We start from the raw sequence: 23,218 nt of genomic DNA, 5'->3' as shown, positions 1-23,218 counted from the left end.
ATGCAGGACACCAGTACAGAAAAGGGAGCGGGTGGAGGTGGAGAGCAGGGATCAGTGAGTCGAGCCTAAGCTGAAGGCTAAAAGTGTGGGGAGAGCAGGACTGCTCAATCAGAGGGACAGTGCCCAAGGCGGGCTACCCGGTGCTAACAACTCACAACAAAATGCATGGGCACTGGGACCCCGCAGGAATGAGGACAGGGAAGGAGAAGCTCTCCTTCCTGAGGCTGATCCTTTTCTGCCCCACCCCCATCCTAGTGCTGCTCCTCATGCCGACTCTTCCCATTCGCTCAGTGTTCAGCTCTAGGGCAACAGCGCTTCCAGAGGCCAGGGCACAAAACGGCCCCACAAGCAACTGACCGTAAGCCACCAGCACCCCAACATAAATCCAGTATAGACATAGAAAACTGGCGGTGGTTCTTCTTTTCACAAGAATCCATGTGACATGAAATAGGACACCAGCATCACTTCTTTTTTGTGTCTAATTCCAGAGTAAATTTTAGAGCTGGTAACAAACAAGAAAATTTTTCATAACAAAATTATCCCCTTTTCCACAGAAAATTGCTGGACTTCAACACTTTTCAGCAAAAAACTATAGCTCGTAAAAAAACAGTGACAATTTTTTTTTGCAAACTAATTCCTTTTTTCACTGAAAAATTTTAGAATTTGATTTTTTTTTTTTTTGGCAAACATTTTGGCAAAAAAATTGTCCCATTTTGGTTGAAAACTTTTGAATTTTGAAAATTTCCAACCAGCTCGAATAAATTCTTAACTTCTTCTTATTGTGCTCTCGCTTTTACAGTCCTTGAATTACCTGTGAACTGATCAACTACTCACCACAGGCTAAACCTTGTTCTCACTGAATCTCACTCTGACTTCAAAGGGCCCAAGATTTGCCCCATAATAATAGAAAGAGTGTATAATAATCCATTTGTATAAGTTATTAGAGAATTATAAAGTCAGAAGATACTCAACAGTACATTATTTAGATAGGGCCAAAGCCACCAACTTTATATCTGGATCTAAACACCCCCAACATTTGGAGTTCTTAGCTCTGGCAGGGGGGTTGGTGTGGCCCATTCTAGAGAGTGGCCAGTGAGGCATCAAATGCAGACATCCTCAGTGCTTGTGGATGTTCAGAACTAGGGTTTTGATTTAGGCCCAGCTCTAGAATTAATAGAAAGTAGGCATGCCTCATTGCTTAGCAAAATGGACGTCATATGCAGCAGAAAGGACTGAACCTTCTACTCCTTACTGAGGCAAAGCTACTCATTCTAATCAATGGTATTTTTTACTGAGTTAGGAGTAAGAACTCTGGGCTTTACCCAAATGCATACACCACCAAATGAAATAAAAACTAAAATCACTGTGTGGTCTGTTTGCTGACAGAATTTAGTGTCTCTGGTTTTATTTCTGTAATTCAGTGACCCAAAGTGCACCAAACTGACTACACCTGCTCAGCATTTGTGTAAACATGTTCTGTGCTGCTAATGACCTGATCTGAACATTTATTTTCACGGTATTAAAGGCAGTAAAGTACAGTACAAAATGGATACGAAACACACTGTATCATTAGAACCAAAATATGAAGGGACTTTGATGTTCTATTCTTACCTTGATCATATTACTTACATTTCAGTCATTTGTGCTGAAAGAAGTTAAAGCATTTGAATTGCATAATTAAGTTTTTTTATCATGAATTTATTCTTTACAAAGGGCCAAAATCCAGAGGTCTCTACTTTATATTTAGTCATTTTTTCTTAGTCTGCGCTCATCCAAATTCCAATTATAGTCAGTTTAAGTTGTGCCACTGAATTCAGTGGAAGTAGGGTAGGGCTTGTGGCCCACACAGCTCTCAGCTGTACCTGATTGTAAAGTGCATCATTAATTTTAGACCCAAATTTACCTCTATTCCACATAAATCTGTCTCTGTTTATTGTTGTAAATTGCTGACATCAGAAATGCTGACTCAGGGGACTGAGGTTAAAACAAATGTTGCGTATTTTTTTTTAAAAATCCATCGTATAGTTTTCAAGCTCTCACCTCTGTCATGTTCTTTGTTGTGTTCTTCATTTGAGAGTGTTGATGAATACTAGCAAAGCCATTGCCACATCTGAGAGGAGTCTACGTTTCAGCAGTGGATAAATTGATCCTTGTCAATAGTTTGTATTTCAATTGATTATGACTGTGAAGCATTTTGGGAATATTATGTGATGAAAGTTGCTATATACATGTAAGACATTATTAACTATTAGCATTATTTAAACCTTGCTAGGTTCAGCTCTGGCCCAGTGTAGGAATGAATAACCTGTAACTGGAGTTCAGTGAACAATTCACAGACAGTAATTTATTTGATAGAAAGAGCCTCTTTTACTGCTCACAGAACATGTGCATGCAGATTTCTAGTTCCTCATTCAAATTTATTCACTTTTTTTCTACTCTATGACTCGATCATCAGCAGTTTGCCAGTTCACTGCAGGTATTGGACACTGGACATTTGATGTTCAAGTTGTAATGTTTGGTTTTCAGCAGTCACATGGTACTTTTTTCTATTTCGAGCAAATCTGATAGGGCCCTATTGAACTCTCAATTAAAGTCAATAGACACGGTCCTATTGATTTCAGTGGGAGATGGAGCAGGCCTGTAATCAGGAAGAGTGCTTGAAGAAGCCACAGTTTAGGGGGAGGCAGAAGATAAACAAGGTCAGAAAATTTTAGAAAACTGTAAATCTTCCCTTTATCGGCCACAGTGGCCTTGTCTGAGGTACCACTGCTAGAAAACAACTAGTCTGCTGTATAATATTGATTGGTGGAGTTCAGTTTCAATTTAATTTTCTTTCATTCTAGTCACACAAAATGATTGTGATACAAATACTTAGGGTGAAATCCTGACTTCACTGAAGTCAATGGGAGTTTTGTCATTGACTTCAGTGAGGCTGGGTTTTTACCCATATATTAGTGTGTTCTTCCTGCCCAGTAGTCCATGTCCTTCTGCTAGCACATGGAAGTCAGCTTGTGTGAAATATATTTAACTCTTCAGAACAGCAGGCTTTCTCTGCAGCACCTTCGATTCTTAACTCTCTTTTTATTCTTTCTACCATGCTTGATTATCTCATCCACACAGCCACGCTGGCATTGTCGCCTGGTGAGGTAAGTCCATTAAACTTATCTGACTGTTATCTAAGTACTCTCTGGGACCAATTCTGCATTGTGCTTAGCCAGTGAACTCCCACTGCAGTTAGTGGGAGCTGAGGTGCTCAGCACGCTGCAGGATTAGTCCCTGTGTTTGTGGCTTATTCTGCCTAAATATGAATTATGGGTGAAGGTCTTCTGTACTTGTTTGTTAGTGTGAAAGAATGAATTATATTGTAAAAGTAGAATGGATTAAAGAAATGCTGTATGTTCCTTTAAGCAGGAATGAGGAATGTTGAGATAAAGTTGACAGGAAGAGAATCTTTAAGGTATTGAACAATGGGTCCACTTAAGCTGATGGTGGGACATTAACAGGAGATCAGTAAGAGTTAATAAGGAAATAAGATACGTGCGTCTAGCCCCAGGTAAACTTATCAGTTCTGCTCCCTTTGTCATCTTGTTAAGTTCTTGCCCTTTTTATCTGTATAAATAAGGTAGTTTGGGCCTTGCATGACACACACATTATCTGGGTATATTAGCAGAGCGCTTTTGCTAATAAACAGAGTGGTCTGACAAATTGTGAGTCCCGAATGCAACCTCCTGGTAAAAGTACAACACTGAGGGCGTGTCTAGAATGGAGATATTTGCACCAGTGTAACCACATTGATGCAGTTCCACTGGTACAAACCCCCTAATGTAGACTCATACTGCACAAGTGCAAAACACGGCTTGCATCTGTGTGACTTACTCCAGGAGGTTACCAGAGTCAGACACATTGGTGAAGACTCAGTCTTGCACCCATGTGCACATTTATACTGGGGGATTAAAAATCCCCAGTAGAGGCTGGTTCTCAGAGTGGGAGAGCACAAAGCTAGCTTTGTAAATATCATACAGAGCTACAATATCACAAATTATTTGTGCTCTAACAAGAATGGAAGGAGTGTTAATTATGGTTCATTCTGTCCAGTCATCCTTACCATACATTCTCTAAAAACCACAATTTTCTGATATCACCCAGGCTTGGTCAAGACATTAACACAATTTTGAGACACTGACTTACAAATCCCCATGCAATAATGCCATAATATATCATCCAATTTTGAGAATTGGTCCTAATTTATACTCTGTTAGGGCTAGATTCAGATGTCAATGGCACCAGTGTATCAAAACAGTATAACTCCACTGATGTCAGTTGAGTTACTCTGAATTTATACCAATTTAATAAACAGCACAGTCTGGCCCTGAGTTTCAGAATACTGGTTCCTTAGCAGAGATGATTGTTTGGAAGATTTTCTTAAATATTCATGATGCATAAACAAAAATATGTAAATTTGGGTTACATTAATGGAAGTCTCATGAACCCCAAGAGTAATACTTTGCAGCATTAGATGGCATTATTTATTTAGGGTGAAATTCACACCTACACAATAAAACTTAAGTTTGGTGCATGAGTCTTCTCTGGCTCTTTGTAATGGGATGAATTTCATCCTCAGCTCCTGTGACTTCCTCGTTTAGGGACCATTTCTGTTTCCATTGAATGATAAAACTCTTATTTACGTCAGTGAAAGCAGGGTCAAGCCTTTGTAGCATACTAAAAGCTTTACATGTACTGTGAACAGACCCTAGGACAATAAAGTTTCCTGGCAAATCTCTATAAATACAGCGGGTCTGATTTTTCCACTGCCTTGTGCCATCTTTTACATCCATGCAAAGCACGAGCGAAGAGCTTCCATAGCACAATGGTAGTGTTCTGCACTCACACTGGAGAGAGATAAGTGACTACACAAGGTGCAAGGCTCTGAAGAATCAGGCCCAGTCTCCTCTCACGGCATATGACAGCTATGTTGGTCTCTTTTGTATTACATTAGGATGACCGATTGGAGCACTGGCACAGTAAAGCTTGCAAATGTGATTGTCAAGGAAGTGCCAACTCAGTATGGGCCACCGGAACCAACAGCTTAGTGTGCATGCCGGGTAAGGGATTATTTCTCTCCAAATTATGAGCTATGTACTTCACTGCCTCTCTCTCTAGAGCTTCTTACGGCACTATTTTCACTTGTTCTGACATCCTAAAATGCTGCCCTGTACTGTTGGTCTGTAGCTTTTGACTGAACTTGCTATTCCCTTAGCACACAATGGGTCCTGTCTGATTCTGGATGATCAGCTCAGCCCCAACGTACTGGATTAATGATGGGACTGGTCAGAAAGAGAGTATTAGATCTCAGCTGGCTGTGTTACTAACTGCTGTGGGTGCTATTGTGGTTTGTGTCATAAGGCAGCACTCATGCTGAACCTCTGAGGGTTTGCCTACACTGCAGTCAGGGGGTGTGACTGCAGCAGGTGCAGCCATACCTGAGCTAGCTTCGATTTAGCTAGCGTGAGTACCAGTAGCAGTGAAGCCATGGCAGCATGGACTTCAGCCCAATCTAGCCACTGGAGAACAGAGCTCGTCCTGGGCAGCTTTGTACAGCCCATGTGGAAGCCTGTGCTGCCTAGCTTCACTGCTATTGGTGCTCGCAGTTGCTAGATTAAAGCTAGCTCAGAATGTTTATGGGGTATCGGAGCCAGAATTTCTCCTTAGGGGCTGGCCCTGGTGAAGTCACCCAAGCTCCCAGCAGCTGTCAATGCTGGAATTGAGGCATATTGCTTGTGTTGATGAGGTCTAAGATATCCCACATGAAGGATTAGAATTCTTCAAGCTCTGCCTTTTTTCAGCCAGTGTCTCCACAGGGCAATGGTGTTGAGGACTAGCTCTGTAAAGCGGTTAAGAATGGAAATTAATGGGTACATGAAGGAAAAGGCCTGTAGCTGAAGTTGCGTAACTTAGATCGATCTCCCCCCCATAGTGTAGAAAAGGCCTAACATGTCTTCCAGATGTGCATCAAAGGCATCCAGGCTTAATTTGAAGACCTCAAGAGCTGGAAAATCCACCACTCCCCTTGGTAGTTTGTTCCAGTGGACGGTGGTTAATCAGCCTCACTGTAAAAAAAATTGGGCCTTATTTCTAATTCAAATTTATCTGCTACAGTTACCAACCACTGGTTCTTGTTATACCTTTCTCTGCTAGTATCAGAGGGGTAGCCGTGTTAGTCTGAATCTGTAAAAAGCAACAGAGGGTCCTGTGGCACCTTTAAGACTAACAGAAGTATTGGAGCATAAGCTTTCGTGGGTGAATGCCCACTTCATCAGACGCAAGTAATGGAAATTTCCAGAGGCAGGTATAAATCAGTATGGAGATAACGAGGTTAGTTCAATCAGGGACGGTGAGGAGCTCTGCTAGCAGTTGAGGTGTGAACACCAAGGGAGAAGAAACTGCTTCTGTAGTTGGATAGCCATTCACAGTCTTTGTTTAATCCTGATCTGACGGTGTCAAATTTGCAAATGAACTGGAGCTCAGCAGTTTCTCTTTGGAGTCTGGTCCTGAAGTTTTTTTGCTGTAAGATGGCTACCTTTACATCTGCTATTGTGTGGCCAGGGAGGTTGAAGTGTTCTCCTACAGGTTTTTGTATATTGCCATTCCTGATATCTGACTTGTGTCCATTTATCCTCTTGCGTAGTGACTGTTCAGTTTGGCCAATGTACATAGCAGAGGGGCATTGCTGGCACATGATGGCATATATAACATTGGTGGAAGTGCAGGTGAATGAGCCGGTGATGTTGTAGCTGATCTGGTTAGGTCCTGTGATGGTGTTGCTGGTGTAGATATGTGGGTAGATATTTCTCTGCTAGGTTATCATTAATCCTTTAGTACCCGCTATTTTCTCCCTAGTATTCAAGTCACCTCTTAGTCTTGTTTTTGACAAGCTTAACAGACTGAGCTCTTTAAGTCTCTCACTGTAAGGCATTTTCTCCAGCCCTTCAAGTTTTGTGGCTCTTTCCCACACCCTCTCTAATTTTTCAACATCCTTTTTATACTGTGGACATCAGAACTGTACACAGTATTTCAGTACTGATCTCACCAATGCTGTATACAGAGGTAAAATCACTTTCCTATGGCTGCTCCAACTCCCTATTCCCCTGTTTATGCATTCAAGGATTGCTTTAGCCTTTTTTGCTGCAGCATTGCTCTGGGAGATCATGTTGAGTTGTTTGTCCACTTCAACCACCATTCTGGTATGGCCTGTATTCCTTAGATGTATAACGTTTCATAGAATCCAAGGCCAGAAGGGACCACTGTAGTCATGTAATCTGACCTCCTGTGTAACATGGGCCAAAGAACTTTCCCAGAATAATTCCTAGAGCAGATCTTTTAGATAAACATCCAATTGTGATTTAAAATTGTCAGTGATGGAGAATCCACTATGACCACAGGTAAATTGTTCTAATGGTTAAGTGTTCTCACTGTTAAAATTTACACCTTATTTCGAATCTGAGTAGAACTTTCAGCCTTTGGATTGTGTTATACCTTGCTCTGCTTGACTGAAGAGCCCATTATTAAATATTTGTTCCCCATGTCGGTACTTATACAGTGTAATCAAGTGACTCCTTAAACTTCTCCTGGTTAAGCTAAATAGACTGAGCTCTTTGAGTCCATCACTATAAGGCAGGTTTTCTCTGAACCCTTTCCAATTTATCAACAACCTTCTTGAATTGCGGGCACCAGAACTGGACATAATATTCCAGCAATAGTTGCAGTTGTGCTAAAGAGAGAGGTAAAATAGTGTCTCTACTCCTACTCAAATTTCCCGTTTATGCATCCCAGGATCACATTAACTCCTTTGGCCATAGCATCACACTGGGAGTTCATGTTCAGCTGATTATCTACCACAACCCCCAAATCTTTTTCAGAGTCACTGCTTCTCAGGATGGAGTCCTCCACCCTGTAAGTATAGCCTACACTCTTTGTTCCTAGATTTGTACATTCACACGTAGCTCTGTTAAAATGCATATTGTTTGCTTGTACCCAGTTAACCAGATGATGCAGATTGAGTGAATCAGCATCCTATCTTCTTCGTTATTTACCCAATGCCCCAATTTTTGTTTCATCTGCGAACTTGATCAATGATAATTTAATGTTTTCTTCGAAGTCCTTAATAAAATGTTAAATAGCATAGGGCCAAGAACCAATCATTGTGAGATGCCACTGGAAACACACATGCTCAATGACGATTCCCTATTTACAGATATATTTTGAGTCTTATCAGTTAGCTAGTTTTAAATCCATGTAATGTGTGCCATGTTAATTTTATATCATTCTATACTTTTAATCAAAATGTTGTGCAGTACCAAGTCAAACACATTACAGAAATCTAAGTATATTACATCAACTGTATTACCTTTATCAAACTTGTAATCTCATCTAAAAAATATGAAGCAGTTTGACAGGATCTGTTTTCCATAAACCCATGTTGATTTGCATTAATTACATTATTTTCCTTTAATTCTTTATTAATCGAGTCCTGTATCAACCACTCCGTTATCTTGCCTGGGATTGATGTCAGGCTGACAGACCTATAATTATTGTGGTCATCCCACTTACCCTTGTTAAAAATTGGCACAGCTTTAGCTTTCTTCCAAGCTTCTGGAATTTCCCCAGTGCTCCAAGACTTATTGAAAATTAACATTAATGATTCAGTAAGCTCCTCAGCCAACTCTTTGATGCAAATTATCTGGACCTGCTGATTTAAAAATGTGTAATGTTAGTAGCTGCTGTTTAACAGCCTCGAGAGATACTAGTGGAATGGAAAGAGTGTTATCATCACCATATAAGGAGGCTCTAGCATCTGTTTTTTCCCCAAATACAGAACACAAATATTTATTGAACACATCTGCCTTTTCTGCATTATTACTGATAATTCTACAATTCCCATCTAGTAATGGACCAATATTGTGGTCAGGGCTCTTTTTTGTTCTTGATATATTTCAAAAACTTCTTCTTATTGGCCTTAACTCTGCTAGCCATAAATTTCTCCTTGTGCCTCCTTGCCTAACAATTCCTAACTGGTTTATATTCATTACTATCAACTTCCCCATTTTTCTATTTGTTGCATTTTTTTTAACAGCTGACTTCCCTTCCCTTCTAAACCAGGGGGTGGTGTTTTTTAACCAGTATGGCCTTCTTCCTCAATTGTGGAATTGCTTTTTGGGGCATCTAGTAAGGTGTTCTTAAATGATTCCAAATTATCATTCACATTTTTCTGATTAAATTCTTCCTCCCAGATAATCTGCCTCATAATTGTTTTCAGCTTTGTGAAACTGGCCCTATTAAAGCACCAAGTACATATATTACAGGTCTGGACTTTATTCTGCATTTGGCTGTATTAAAATGTATTGTGTATCAGTGATCCCAGTTTATCAAGCGATCCATATCGCTCTGTAGGATTGCTCTGTCCACATAATTGTTTACCACGCTGCCAACATTTGTGTCAATTGCAAATTTTATCAGCAGTGATTTTATATTTACTTTTAGCGTATCGCTGAAAGTGTTGGACAGCATCAGGCCTAGTAGTGATCTCTGCCAATCCTGGGTAGAAACACTTCTTTTCAATGATGAGCCCCCACTGACAACTTCTGTTTGAGATCTATCAGTTAGCCATTTCTTAAACCATTTTGCATGTGCTTTGCTATTACATCATTCTAATATTTTAATTAGAATGCAGCATTGCCAGCCTCAAGAGATCAAAAATCATGAGTCAAAAATCCTCTCAAAATCATGAGATTGGCCCAAAAATAATGAAAATTTTAGAAAGAAGACTATATTGTATTTTTGGTCTTTTTTTGTTTTTGTTTTTTTGTTGTTGTTGTTGAACTTCCCCTATCCACCCCAAGGGTGTGGGTCTGAGACAATTAGTCTTTCCCACTCTCTCAAATGTATTGGATAAGGTGATTTTGACCCCTGCTGCAGAAGCTGTCACCCCACATCTATCCATCCCATGCCCAGCAATTAATCCTGTCCCTCAGGTCACCCCCCTCCCCCACCTCCATCAACCGCAACCCCAGTTCAGCGCAGCCATCAGTCCAGCCAACCCCACATCAACCCCCCTCAGTTCAGTCCCCACATCAATTCAGCCCCCACCCATAGCTTCACCTCTGCTCCTCCTGTGGTTCTTCACTGCCCTTTCCCAGGCTTAGGAGGGGGCGGAACTTCAGGGGCTCTTCACCCCTCTACCTCTTCCCAGGCCAGATGCTGCAGAGAGGTGGGGGTGGAACAGGGGCACTGTCCTGTCCATATTTCTCACCGGAAGGTGAGGGAGAGAAACTGTGCTGAGATGCTGGGCTCTTTGCTCCCTCCTCTCAGAACGGCGAGTGCAGGGAGAGACTCGGCTGGCTTCTGGTAGGGGTGCTGGTGCCTCTCATGCCATCATGGGACAGACTCCAGAACCCCTGAAATCCTGTCACTTGCAAGAGCTGGTAATATGGAGAATGTTGTGTGGTGGTAATACTTATAAAAGCCTAGGTATCTACACAGATTCCTTTATCACCCAAACGTGTGATCTCAAAGAATGAAATCAGGGCTGTTTGACGGCTATAGGGGAAGGGTATAATGGGAATTAAGTACTGTACTTAGGCAGTGCCCTTTTGAAGAACATACTTACATGTCTGAGGAGAACAGAATAATAAAAGATTACATCATTTTACCCAGAAGGCTCTTTCACTATAAATGAGAGTCTCCCTGGTAGAAATAACAAAATTGTGCCTGGGTTCAAAATGAACAAACACAGAATTTGCATAATGTAACTGCAAAGAATTTATAATGAGCCTAATTCTCCATGCGCTGCACTTCATGGAGCCATTCACACCTGCGCAAAAGGTGCTCAACGTGACTGGCAAAGGCTACCCTCTCAGACAGCAGAGCTTTAGCCTCACTTTGCCCAGATATAAATGACCACAAAATGTGCAAGGCAGTGGAGAATCAGGCCCATGAGGGCTAGCATTCAAGGGAGCAATAGTGATACACAGTGGGCCCCATTAAAGTCTTTACAAACAACTCTGCAAGTAATTAATATTACTACAATATTCCCTAGCAAAATTTAAAGGTTTTAATGGCAACCACTTAGCTTGTGCCAGTTTGTACACAAAACACACTCAAATAGCAGTAGAGCTGTCACTCTGCTATCCCAGTCGGTCTCTTTATGCCTTTGCAATGTTGCCTCTCACAAGCTTAGCTATCGTGGGAGTAGCCATTCTAATAACCACTTTAAGAGTTTTCTTAAGGTCAGTGATAACAACATTAAATAAATTAACTGTTTGTTCCTGGCAGCCTCCAGACATCTGTTGAGTAGTTCTCTGTCTGTGACAGTCTTCCAGAGCCGAAGGTGACCTCTTAATTGTATTATGGCTGGGTGATCTACAGATTAGTGTTACTAAAAGTAAAATTGTTCTGTCTTCCATCCATCACGTTCAAGATAAGCCTGCCAAGTAGTAAATGTCTGGGGCCATTTAAGTCCAGTCTCAGTTTGCGGTTTCTTACACAAAGGGAACAACTTATTTTAATGCTGTGGAAAAGCTGGTTATGTTGTGAACTAATCACAAGAAGACAGACTGCTATAAATCCACTAGATGGGTTGACTCCTGCCAGTGGGTCACATCAGCCCTGAAGGGCAATGAAAGCATCAGGAAGAATAGAAGAAGGCTGACAGACCTATAATTATTGTGGTCATCGCACTTACCCTTGTTAAAAATTGGCACAGCTTTAGCTTTCTTCCAAGCTTCTGGAATTTCCATTTTCTTTTGATTTTTTTTTCTTTCGATGTCATAAAAAAGGCAAAGTTTGTGCAACACATAGGGAAGGGAAGGGAAGGGAGGGGAAGGACCATATATGGGGAAGGACTATCAATCCCCCACCCCAGTGGGGGTGGGGGAGGGGAGAGGGGGGCTTTTGTTTCCCACACACAGTCAAGCAGAATTTCCTCTCCCTGCCCCGCCCCCCCACCAAGACCATCAAGCAGTCAGACACTGTAGCTCCCTTTGTCATCTCCCAAGCAGCTATCATAGACTTTACTTGGACATTCCCACCCTTGGGTGGGTGTCATAGGCTTTGGCAGTGCACTGCAGCTGCCTCAGTGTCCCTGTTTTGGCTGGAGACCCTGCCATCCACAGCCTCTGTACTGCCTCTGGATCCTTGGTAAGGGTAAGCAGAGAGCTTATTTCCCTGGCCAGGGCTTTTGTACTGGGAGAATGTCCCTTCAAAACAGTGGTTCTTGTCACTCCCCTGCAGTATAAGGCTGTCTCACCCTCCTTCTCCTCAGGTATTTCTCTGCCTACACTGGGAAGGTAACTTGATTCCTATTGGATACTGGCAGAGGTGATGTACCCTGCCTCCTCACTGTCAGCTTCCCCATTTGCATTTTGGCTAACACAGTCCTTTGCAGGTCTGGAGTTAACTGGGGGCAGGGGAGGGTGATTTTACCCCTTCTGCCTTCAAAGCCAGAATATCATTCCCCAAAAGCAAAGAATATGGAGTATCTGACAACAGCCATATAGCCAGCACCCCAATGCTTTCTGGGTCTGTATACAAATCTGTGCTGTAGGTAGAGCGAAGGCTTTTACAGCAGGAACCGTAACCCACTTTTCACACCCTGGGAGCATTTGGTGGGGTATCACCACATGGGGCTTAACTATAGTTTTAGCAACCCCAGTGTCTCTCCATCCAATGAATGTCTCCCTGTTAACTACCCCCTTTTGCTCCCACTCATGATCGGATGGATCTTCTGTACCCAGAGGGTGACACAGGACACACAGGCAGTGGTCTGGGGAGTGATTGGCTCAGCATGAACACTATATGTCATTGGCAGATGGGCTGTGTGATTCCCTCCCTCTGAAGAGTCAGTCACACAGTGAACTCTGTGAGGTTGGGCTGCACCCGGCCTTTCCAACCCTGCCCTGGGCCTCTTTGGGCGGAGTGGGCAATCCCTGGCAAAGTGACCCGGCTCACCACACCACTTCTCCCCACCCATCCCAGGGTTCCTTGGAGGAGGTTTCCCTCCCCCCTTAGCATAGACTTTGGCTTGGGCCTGATCCCTGTCCTCTGATTCCATTCCATCCCTATTAGGTTTCCTATCAAACCCAGGCCGACTATCCACATATTGGTCTGCCAGTTGCCCCACTAAAGTGACATCTCTAGGATCTTTGTCTGTTTTAGCTCTGATTTGAGCTCAGGGTGGCAGAGTTTATGGAATTGTTCTAAACCCATTAATTGTAAGCTTCACTGACCATGGAAATCACCCAACCAGTTCCCCCTTTAAATGAAATTGGGCTCAGTTCTCCTGTTCCAGTCCACATGCTCCCATTTGGCCCATTAAGAGGGCAGGACAGTACCTGGGAGCTATAAGGATATGTTTACACTGCAGTGTAATCACTCAGGCTCAAGCCTAACTCACCTTCCATCTACACACACATTGCGCTAACCTAGGGCTCGGATCCAGGCTCCCAGCACCCCACAGGGTAGAGATTCCGAGCCTGAATCAAGCCAGAACCCTGGGTTCAAGCCCTATTGCTTGGCAGTGTAGATGCAGACCCACTGGACTCGTGCTCTGGGAGTCCACCAAAAGTATCCCACAGTCCCACAGGCAACTTTCTTTGTGCTCCGGACAGTCAAGTTTTCCCACTCTGCACCAAAGGCTAAGGGATACAGTGGCCGCATTTTGGGAGGATGCTTGGAAGTCTGGGATATGGGTGGTTGGACTAGGACCCACAGAGTAGGCTCAGGAGCACCAGGTTGAGATTCAGAGTTCAATAATTCCTAACCTTGGGTTACAAACGAGTGTAGATGCTCAAGTCCTAGGTTAACAAACCTAGGGTCTGTGAGCTCGAGTTCTACTAAGCCTGGGCTTGCATTGCAGTATAAGACATCCCCTAAGAGTTCTGGTGAGCAAGATCTAGCGATTCAGAGCAGACTGAGTCAGTCAGGAGGGGAGAGTTGCCAGAGTGAGAGAGATGTTGGTTCCTGAGAGAAGGCTGAAGGCAGGAGAGCAGCAAGAGAGGTTTTCTGGCATCCCTAAGCCAGAGAGCCAGAGCAGGAGGGCTGGAGAAGGCTAAAGGCAGGAAGAGCAGAAGCAGCAGAGGGAGATGCCTGCTGGCTCTAAGCTAGAGAGCCGGAGCCAAGGGCCAGGCAGGGAAGTCACAGAGGGGCTTACCCGCTGACCTCTCCAGGGCCAGACAGCTGGGCCCAGAGTAACCACAAGAGGGCCAGGGGGAGTGTGGGACTGCTCCCTGGGTAAAGATTATCCCCCAGCAGAGATGCTGTGGAGGATTGCACTCTCGCTGGGATGGCTGTCCTGGCAGCGGGACGGAGGTGTGGCAGAAGACACTGGGTATGGTGAGAATGAAGCTAGATCATCAGAATTACATGCAGTGGGGTGATATGGACTGTTTTTTGTTAGAGACTGTTTGCACTACGTTTAGTTAATAAACTATGTTGATTGACTAGAAGATAAATTTGTATAGTTACTGGGGACTCAAAAGGGAAACTGAGGTGAGGGGCCACTGGCAGGACTTCCCTGAGGCCAGGAGGAGGTGCCCAGGAAGGAGCCACATGGTTACAACCCCTAATTTGAGTTGAAACCTCAGCATAGTTCATATCCCCTTTTTTTCTGAACTCCCTGAAATTGTCTCCTATACACATCAGGGGTTACTTTAGAGATTGTTGCAAAAGTTTAGAGACCCCTCTGTCCTTAAGGGTGAAAATGTCCAAAGCCTTTGTCCCTGGCAGTAGTGGAGCCAGATACCGTACCATGGCCTCCTGCCCCACCCCCTGTTCAATTCAACCATTTCAAAAGTATCTAGGGGGGAGGGATTGCTCAGTGGGTTGAGCATTGGGAAGCTAAACCCAGGGTTGTGAGCTCAATCCTTGAGGGGGCCATTTAAGGATCTGGGGCAAAAATCTGTCTGGGGATTGGTCCTGCTTTGAGCAGGGGGTTGGACTAGATGACCTCCTGAGGTCCCTTCTAACCCTGATATTCTATGATTGAGAAACACATCCATGTCACCCCTCCCCCCAAAGTAATTTGGAGTCTGTGCCACCCACCGGGCCAGGTACATGGGGTCTGGCTTCACCTATCAGATTAGGGTTTCACTGGCACAGCCTCCATCTTCAGCAGATGTTGATTCTTTTCCTCTCCTCACTCCCCTTATGTTGGCGCTGGTGCTTCTTCTATTCTTCCTGGTGCTGCGACTGTTGCTGCTGGTCTTTATGCTGCTGGTCCCTCTCCAGCTGTATCCTCTCTCAGTCCACCTGTGGACCTGTCCAAATTCCCAGTTGCGGTGATGCAAGCCTCTTCCCAGCTTCCCTCCAGGGAGTTGGCTCCAAGATCTCCAAGGCCTGCTGGCCCCTCTGCCAGTGGGCCAGATATTCCCTGAAAACCTGGACCATCGTCCTTTTCTGATCTTGAGAATCCAGCAAGCCGACTAGCTGTGTCTTTGTCTGCGCCTCAGTGCTGAGCTGCCTTTCTCTGCAGAGCGCGAGCAGCTGACCTTTCTTCAGCTGTTCATAACTCATTTTCACCTCTCTCTCTTTTTTGCTATTCTTTTCCCCGAGAAGACTATAAACCTTCACTCTGTGCTTTCCCCCTTCTGTGCTGCTTGCTTTCACTGCAGTTGGCACTAATGGCAATTTACACTGCCATAGAGCTCACACATGCTGCCACCATATATATCATAGGTCAGGGCAACTGCATGCGTATTCCCCCTCAGTGCTCCCTGAAGGCACCCACTCTAGGCTCCCAGCTCCTCAGCCATCACCTCTGTTCAGTAGAGACCCACATCTCTCACTCCTGAGCAGGGTTTTTCCAGGCTGCACAGCCCCCTGCCTACACTGTAATATCCCCAGAAGCCAGACTGACTACACAGGCCAGCATCTGCACTTGGCTTTCTCTCCAAAGGCTATAAATAGTGCAATTGTCAGCAGTTACACATTACCACAGCTCTTCCCAAGTACACACATTCATTCTTATGGTGAAATCATTACAGAGAAAACATGCTGAAAACAATTCAAGAACTTACACACCTGCTCAAAAGCTTACCAGAGATCACCCCAGCTCCAGCCTCAGGCTCTGGTACCTGTCAGTCCTTCAAAACCCACAACTGGGTTTCCCCCAAGTTCATAACTGTCTCAGATTCAGAATCAGAACACCCATGAATAGTTCAGCCTTTTCTTTACACAGCTTGGGCCTTTAATCTTGGCTTCATGGTGTGACTTCTCACTCAGGACACCCAAAACCGCAAGCCACTGTGTTACCACTCTGCCTTAGCAGGAGTGAGCTTCGCTGCTAAACTATGTGTCAATCCCATGACACACCCACCTGTTTGCCTTGCCAGCAAACTCCTCAGCACTCAGCCAGTCCACACCTTGCCTGACAGGTAATAATCAGCGAACCCGAGTTCCCCAGAGACGTCTCCCAGCAGTGCCCAGTCCCTCTCGCTGGACACACACAGAAGTTATCAAGTTTTCTGCCTCCAAAGGGACAGCGTATGCACCAGCCTGTTAGGTTAGCTGAGGACTCACCCTCTACCATTAACACACAGCATCAAGATGGGTTTTATAATAAAACAAACAAAGAACGAGACTTAAGTGATACTAAGCACGAATGAAAGACCGGTATGGTTACAAATAAAACACAACACCCTTTCTAGTGACAAACTTCATTTGAGCACATTACAATCTTTGCCTAAGCAGTTTTCTTATGTTTTAAGCCGTTTTATGTCAAATTACCAGCGTATCTTGCCTTTCAGGTCAAGAGGGTCCAGCTTTCATAAGCTCAAAGGGTCCTATGCCCTATCATCCCCTCAGTGATGGGTCCCTAAAATGTCTCTTTGCCTGCTCCCGCCATATTACCCAAAGTCTGTTGTCCCTGTTTCAAGAGCCAGGAAGTTTTCCTGGGTGCAGATTCTTCCCTACTCCTCTAGCTTGATGGCTTTGTTCAACTTACATGGAAATGTCTTTCTATTGTCCTCTGCCTGTAACCAAGCAGGTCAGACAGGTCCATACACATTCCTTTGTCTAGGGCAGGCTGGGGTCATGCACTGCCTCCCAAATACATTTTAAGAACATATTTCCAGCACACATCTATAATCTTTTTATAGACAGTCTGGACATACACCCTGCAATGCTTTTTTCCTTTGAGAGATACATTGTGACAATAACTTTTTGGAGCAATGAGTGTGTCAGGCCTGATGTCAGTTAAAGTATGGGGGGACCTTCTGCCAGTTGGCACTGAGGCATTCCGGAGGGTGTGTGTGTGTGTGTGTGTGTCACACATGTAACAAGTGATTCATAGACAATTACCTTCTCCTCAGGGCATAGTTTCAGAAGGCTGGGGGTTGTTTGTATAACTGGAGGTTTGGAATTTCATTCACCTCTCCCCAGGTATTCCACAGGAAATCCACTTCACACATATTGTCCCAACAGTCCGAGCTTGTCTGTCACATTTTCAATATAGTCTTTTGAGTCCCCACAGCTTCACAACCTCCCACCCTGACAATCAATCCCGGCTGGCCCATGATAATACATACAACTATTCATTTAATACAGTGGATCCCAAAGATCCTTTAACTCAATTCACTAAGGGCTCCCAAAGCTAGAGCAGAAAAGTCTGTCACAACATGCTTAACAATGTAGTTTTGGAATTTAAAGCAGTTCATGTTTGCAATTATCCTCCACAAGCTTTTCTAGGCTGGTATTTCCTTGCCTGAAGGAAAGAGGGATGGCAGCTACTTGTTTTTAACAGAAAAATATTTTAATGAGATATTGAACTTACGTGTGCACTGCTCTACAGTGACTGTAGGAAAAGTACTATCGGGACTAGAGTCCAATTATGCTCTGGGAGGCCTTATACAGTTAGACACAGATTTGTGGTTAAGGGGTTATACTGGGCTTTCAAATGCCATCCAGAAAGGAAGATTTCCAGTCCACGATCTCAGCTTTACACAAGAAAACAGATTTGTTTATTTTTGAAAACTAGGCCAGGTCGATGAAATTTGCATTGGTAGCTACCATAGGAGACAAATTAGCTTGTGTAATATGAATGACTGTGGGGGATAAAGGATGGTAATTAAGTGCCTAGGTTATAGGAATTTGCTCAGGCAATTCCTGTTGGAAGCTTGTTAGCATCTTCCTTTGGTTTCTCTGGACACATAACTAGACCTCTCAAAAAAATTGCTTAATGGAAAATGAGGCACTTTGCAGAGCCCAGCAGATTGGAATTACAAAAGGGAAGGAGCATGTTCCACATTTGAAAATAAAGTTTTAATAATAAATGTGCATTGCTGCCCTTAGTGGCTCTGGCAGCCAGTTGGATTCGAGAAGATCATTCCTATATTATATTTAAACAACACGTCCAGCTGTTACATATTACATTACTTGTAGAGTTGTTAACCCCATATGGAAGCAGGCTGAAAACCGGTTCACATTCTCATGCACTGGGATTGCACGCGGCCCTACCATTATCTCAGATGGTGTCACATGGTATGTTTACAAAATGGCCACACCCAGCAGAAGACTCAGAAATGTCAATGATGGTTAAAAGCTTAACGGAGCTCTCCCATTGACACTAGCTGAGGATCTGGCCTTTTCATTTTAAAAATGTGTCCGTCATGCCCCAGTTTTCCAGATTTATCAGTTCCCAGGAAGGAATGCTGAATACAGAGAGCCACATGCCAACAAAGGGGTTGGCTCCCTCTTTCAGCCACGCAAGTCAAATCAGGCGCTTCTTCCACTCTTTTCCTGTTCCCAATCCCAGCCGCCTCCCTGACTCCCAATGTGCCTTCCCTTTCTTTGCAGGAAGCAGTCAGTGAGCAGAGGTAGGGGGCCAGGGAGGGAGCGGCAGTGGATAGGAAAGGGGTCTTGAGAGGTGCAGACCCACAATGGGTGGGAATGAGGAGAGGACAGGCTTCTTTATAAAGAATTCTCTTTCCTGCATAAAGCTTTCAAAGCCCAACAGCGGTGCTATCGCAGAGACCCCTTCCTTCTTGCTGGTCTCCCCGATTCCTTGGGAGTCCCCAGCTGTTCCCTCCTCCCTAGGGAGGGAGAAGGTCTTCCTGTCAGAAGAGCAGCAGAGAAAAACAGCAGTGGGAAGAGTTGGGGGGTGGGTATCTCTGGGGCAGCCAGAGGCTGAAGGAGGGAGCAGCTGGAGGCTGAAGGCTATTTTAACTATTCAGCTCTTCTTTGCAGTTTGTAACATGATGTGCCGGCTGTTTGTCACATCCTCTTTCTTCATTTCTATTTCATAGTTTATTCGTGTGGGCAACAAGGCCTTCTGACCTTGGGAAATTCCAGGTTGGTGGCGGAGCAGACAGGCTGGAATTGGTGTAATCCATTTCTAGAGGATAGTGCTGGTGCCCACAGTAAATGGGCTGATCCGTGCCCTCGTGGTGTGAGCTCTGCTGGCCCCTGGGAGAGCCAGGTTTGAGTTCTAATTGCAGCCCTTTGCTCCCAGAGGGTTAGATTGGGAGCCCCTAGCACCTACTTAAACAAATAGTCCCATTGCCCTCAACATGGCAGGGGGACAGAGGCAGCCCAAGCAGGTCAGCTCGCACCTGGCCCCGCTAAAGCCCTTCCGCTAGCTGGGAGTCGCCCTTACTGGTTCCAAAGGGACTTTAATTTTAGCCAGAAGGATGAGATCCTGCAGTGGAAAAATGAAGGCAACCTCGGGGGGATCCTCAGGGCAGCTGTAGAGAAGTAGCAAGGGGGGCAAAAGGGAAAGAATTATTATACATAGCTCAAAACTGGAGGCCTTGCAAACAGCCCACAAGGTCAGAGGAAGAATCTCATGAAAGCGAAGCCCCACGAATACACCTTAGATGTGTCTCTCAAATCCTGCAGAAGCGAGAATCAGAGCCTGGGTCAACTGACTCGGGCTCATGCTACGAGGCTAAAAATAGCAGCGTAGGTGTCCTGGCTTGGGCTGGAGCAAGGAGACCCAGAGGGGGGAAGGATCTCAGAGCCCGGGCTCCAGCCTGAGCAAGAACATCCCCACTGCTATTTTTGGCCCCCTAGCGCAAGCCCTGGGAGCCCCAGTCAGTTGAGCCCAGGCTCTGAGACTTGCTGCGGCAGGTCTTCTTTTGCAGTGTAAACGTACCCCTCCCCCAAAGGGGACGTGGTGTGCAATGTCTGTGCAAGGCTAAGAAAGAGTTGTTAAAATAAATCAGTGCATCAGAGAGTTGCAATAAAGAGAAGGAACCTCCCCTCCCCCCATGAGTTCTGAAGTGCATCTTTTATGGTTACTGAGACTCCTCAGCGGGAGAGTGAAATGAAGCCTGTAGCTCCGCAGGTGTCCATGCCGCACGTTGCTGTTTATGGTCTGTCCTAACAGTGTGCTGCCACCATGCCAGAGGAGAGCTGACCGTGTGAAAACACAGCTTGAATCCACACGCCACAAACACGCCGAGCAAACAAAACCAGTCAATAAAAGCAGCCGGACTTTCCTTGGATTAAACTGCTTGTTTCTCTTGCAGAGTGTCCCTATCATAAACCCCTCGGGTTTGAGTCAGGAGCGCTTCCTTCCGACCAGATAAGCTGCTCCAATTCCGAGCAGTACACTGGCTGGTATACTTCATGGACTGCAAACAAGGCCCGACTTAATGGCCAGGGTTTTGGGTAAGCCTAACCTCCCTGCAAGTGCATCACAATGATGAGTGTTGTGCAGCCATTCAACTGAGCAGGATGCAGAGTTGTAGGGTCTTGATACTAATGTAACAAAGCAAAAAAAAGGGGGAAATGAAGTAAAGCGAGAGGAACAAACTGTGCCTTAAATATTCAGTGGCATTTCCAGCCGCTTACACCAGGGCTGAATCTGGTTCAGAGAATGTTGTATCCCCAAGTCTATTCCTAGTTAATTTTCCAATAAAAAAACTGGAGTCTTAGGGCCAGACTATGGTACCACTGAAGTCACTGGAGTTCTGCCACGGACCAAAATAGTTGGGCTAAGATTTTCAAATATGACCAGTGATTGGGCTCCTCAGTTTCTGGCTGCCTATCCTGAGACACCTTATTTTCAGAAAGTGCTGAGCACCTGCCCACGTTCAGTTGGGCGTTTAAACGTGGAGGTACCACAGATCACTAGTCACTTTTAAAAATTCTTGTCCTTGACCCTTAACGGATCAGTTCCTTTGCATTCCTTCCTTTTCTGACTGATTCCCCCGGGACTAACACCTGTACTGCTTTCTTTGATGTGCCTGTTTCTGACAGGTGTGCATGGCTCTCCAAATTTCAAGACAATGGGCAGTGGCTGCAGATTGACATGAAAGAAGTCAAAGTTATCTCAGGGCTACTCACACAGGGGCGCTGTGATGCGGATGAGTGGATGACAAAATACAGCGTGCAGTACAGGACTGATGAGAATCTGAATTGGATTTACTACAAGGACCAGACAGGAAACAACCGGGTCAGTAGGAGCAGCATTTTGGTGAAAACGGTTTTAAGCTAAATGCAGATTTTGGCTCACAATGGGTGATATCCTATGCAAAACACCAGCACAAACCCTTTGTGCCATTAAATCAAATTAAGTTATGAGAGAGAATATGGGCCAGGCTTTCTTGCACCTGCGCTCTGCTCAAAGCAGGAAGGAAGGGTGTCAGCTAGTAGGTTGCATTCCTTGATCCCAGCGGCTGTTTTGTAACACCCCAGATCTCAGCAATACTAAAAGAAGCTGCCAGGAAGCTCTAATTTATGTCTCTGGTGTGACATATCTGAATGAACCCTCACCCGTGGAGGATTTAGCGTAGCAGAGCTCTGCCTCACCACATCTGGATATGTCCTTTCCCAACCCATCTACCAGCCTACCATAGGGGTGGGCAGCTAGCGCAGGACCCAGATCTGTCACATCTATGCCAGCAGGGAGTTCTCCTCCTACAATGGAATTCTCTGCTGGCCTTATGCAGCCATTTCCTTTGCACTGCTATGGAGAATCCAGCCTGAGAAATCCAACTCATCTATTGCCGGGTAAGGAAAGACTGGGATTATGCTGACTCTTGTCGTGAGCTCTACAAATTTGACCCCGAACCAATTTCTGTTTAGCAAAGCCTTAGCTATAAATATGCAAACTGACCCAATATAAATAAAGAGGCATAAGAAAACACAGAGGAACACCCAAAACAGAGTAAAAAGAAGGGAAACATAAAGGCATGTATCCCTCAAGGGCAGGAACCCCTTGCAGCAGATCTTACTTTAATTACAACAAAAGGAAACCACACAGTGATCCCTTACTACTGGATTGAGAGAGACTACCAGTTCCCTGGGTATTCCCTGTTTTAAGTGCAGAGACTAGTTTGCAAACCGGTAGAATCTTTGGCACCGTAAGGAACTTTTCAAGCATAGCCACAGTCTCTTTTCGAAATCCGACAGCAACGTTATGCTCTTAGAGACGACGTATATCATTTAGTAATACTTTGTCAGCGTTAGATAAGGGCAGTACCATTAGATGAAAGCTGGTGGATTGCAAGTGACTGCACTACAGCGAATAATATTTGAGAGTTTTTGTCAGAGTGACTCCCATAATATAATCATAGTCAGACATAACAGCAGCTAGGGATCGAAAAGAGTCTGAATGGGTCTTATGTGAACCAGGTGTACACAGGATGAGCTCTCTGTAGGGAGTGAAGATCAGGAATTTCACAGAAGCCTGAGGTTATGCTTTCACCATTAACATTTTGGGATTTGTGACGAAAGCTAGTGCAATCTGGTACAATTATAGAAGGCCAAACAGTTTTCTTTTAACGGCAGTACTGGATTCCAAAATTAAGTACAGCAGGACAGGGAAGCCGGCACAATCTTCGAAAGGTGTTGCCCCGCGGTGTTAACCCTGATGCCAGTTGGGCCCCCGAGCACACGGAAGCTAACCTCATTCCCTGTTCAGCTTGCTGCTAGCAGGGGAGCGTGTAGAGTGCTGCACAGATCAGCGCTCATTCAAAACATTGCCTTTGAGAAAAAAGTGGAGCTCAGACTTGTCATTGTTTAAATACACAATCAGTGACACCACTTACCGGAGCTGGCAGTTTGACAAAGCCAGGCCAAATTGCAAAGGGGAACCTGCCCAGTGCGCTGCAGTAGCAGGGCAACAAAGCACAGAATGTGACCTACACCCCCAGTCTGAAGAGGAGATGTCTCACACTCAGGGCCGGCTCTAACTTTTTGGCCACCCCAAGCAAAAAAAAAAAAA

The 23,218-nt window shown here is 44.7% G+C and overlaps 1 protein-coding gene across 1 annotated transcript in view; it reads left to right on the top strand.

The window, feature by feature from the left end:
- The window catches only part of LOC112108239 (retinoschisin), a 24,666-nt gene continuing 1,448 nt past the window's right edge, over window positions 1-23,218 (top strand). Inside the window, 8 exon segments of the mRNA XM_029910717.1 lie at window positions 1-54; window positions 2,273-2,356; window positions 2,358-2,435; window positions 2,437-2,476; window positions 3,121-3,146; window positions 4,997-5,102; window positions 20,517-20,658; window positions 21,250-21,445. Of these exon segments, the coding sequence (XP_029766577.1) occupies window positions 1-54; window positions 2,273-2,356; window positions 2,358-2,435; window positions 2,437-2,476; window positions 3,121-3,146; window positions 4,997-5,102; window positions 20,517-20,658; window positions 21,250-21,445 (726 nt within the window).

This window comes from Terrapene carolina, unplaced genomic scaffold (assembly GCF_002925995.2).
Source record: "Terrapene carolina triunguis isolate 2854851 unplaced genomic scaffold, T_m_triunguis-2.0 Scaffold22, whole genome shotgun sequence".
In the NCBI taxonomy this organism is placed as follows: domain Eukaryota; kingdom Metazoa; phylum Chordata; order Testudines; family Emydidae; genus Terrapene; species Terrapene triunguis.
This window is presented reverse-complemented; position numbering and strand designations above follow the sequence as displayed.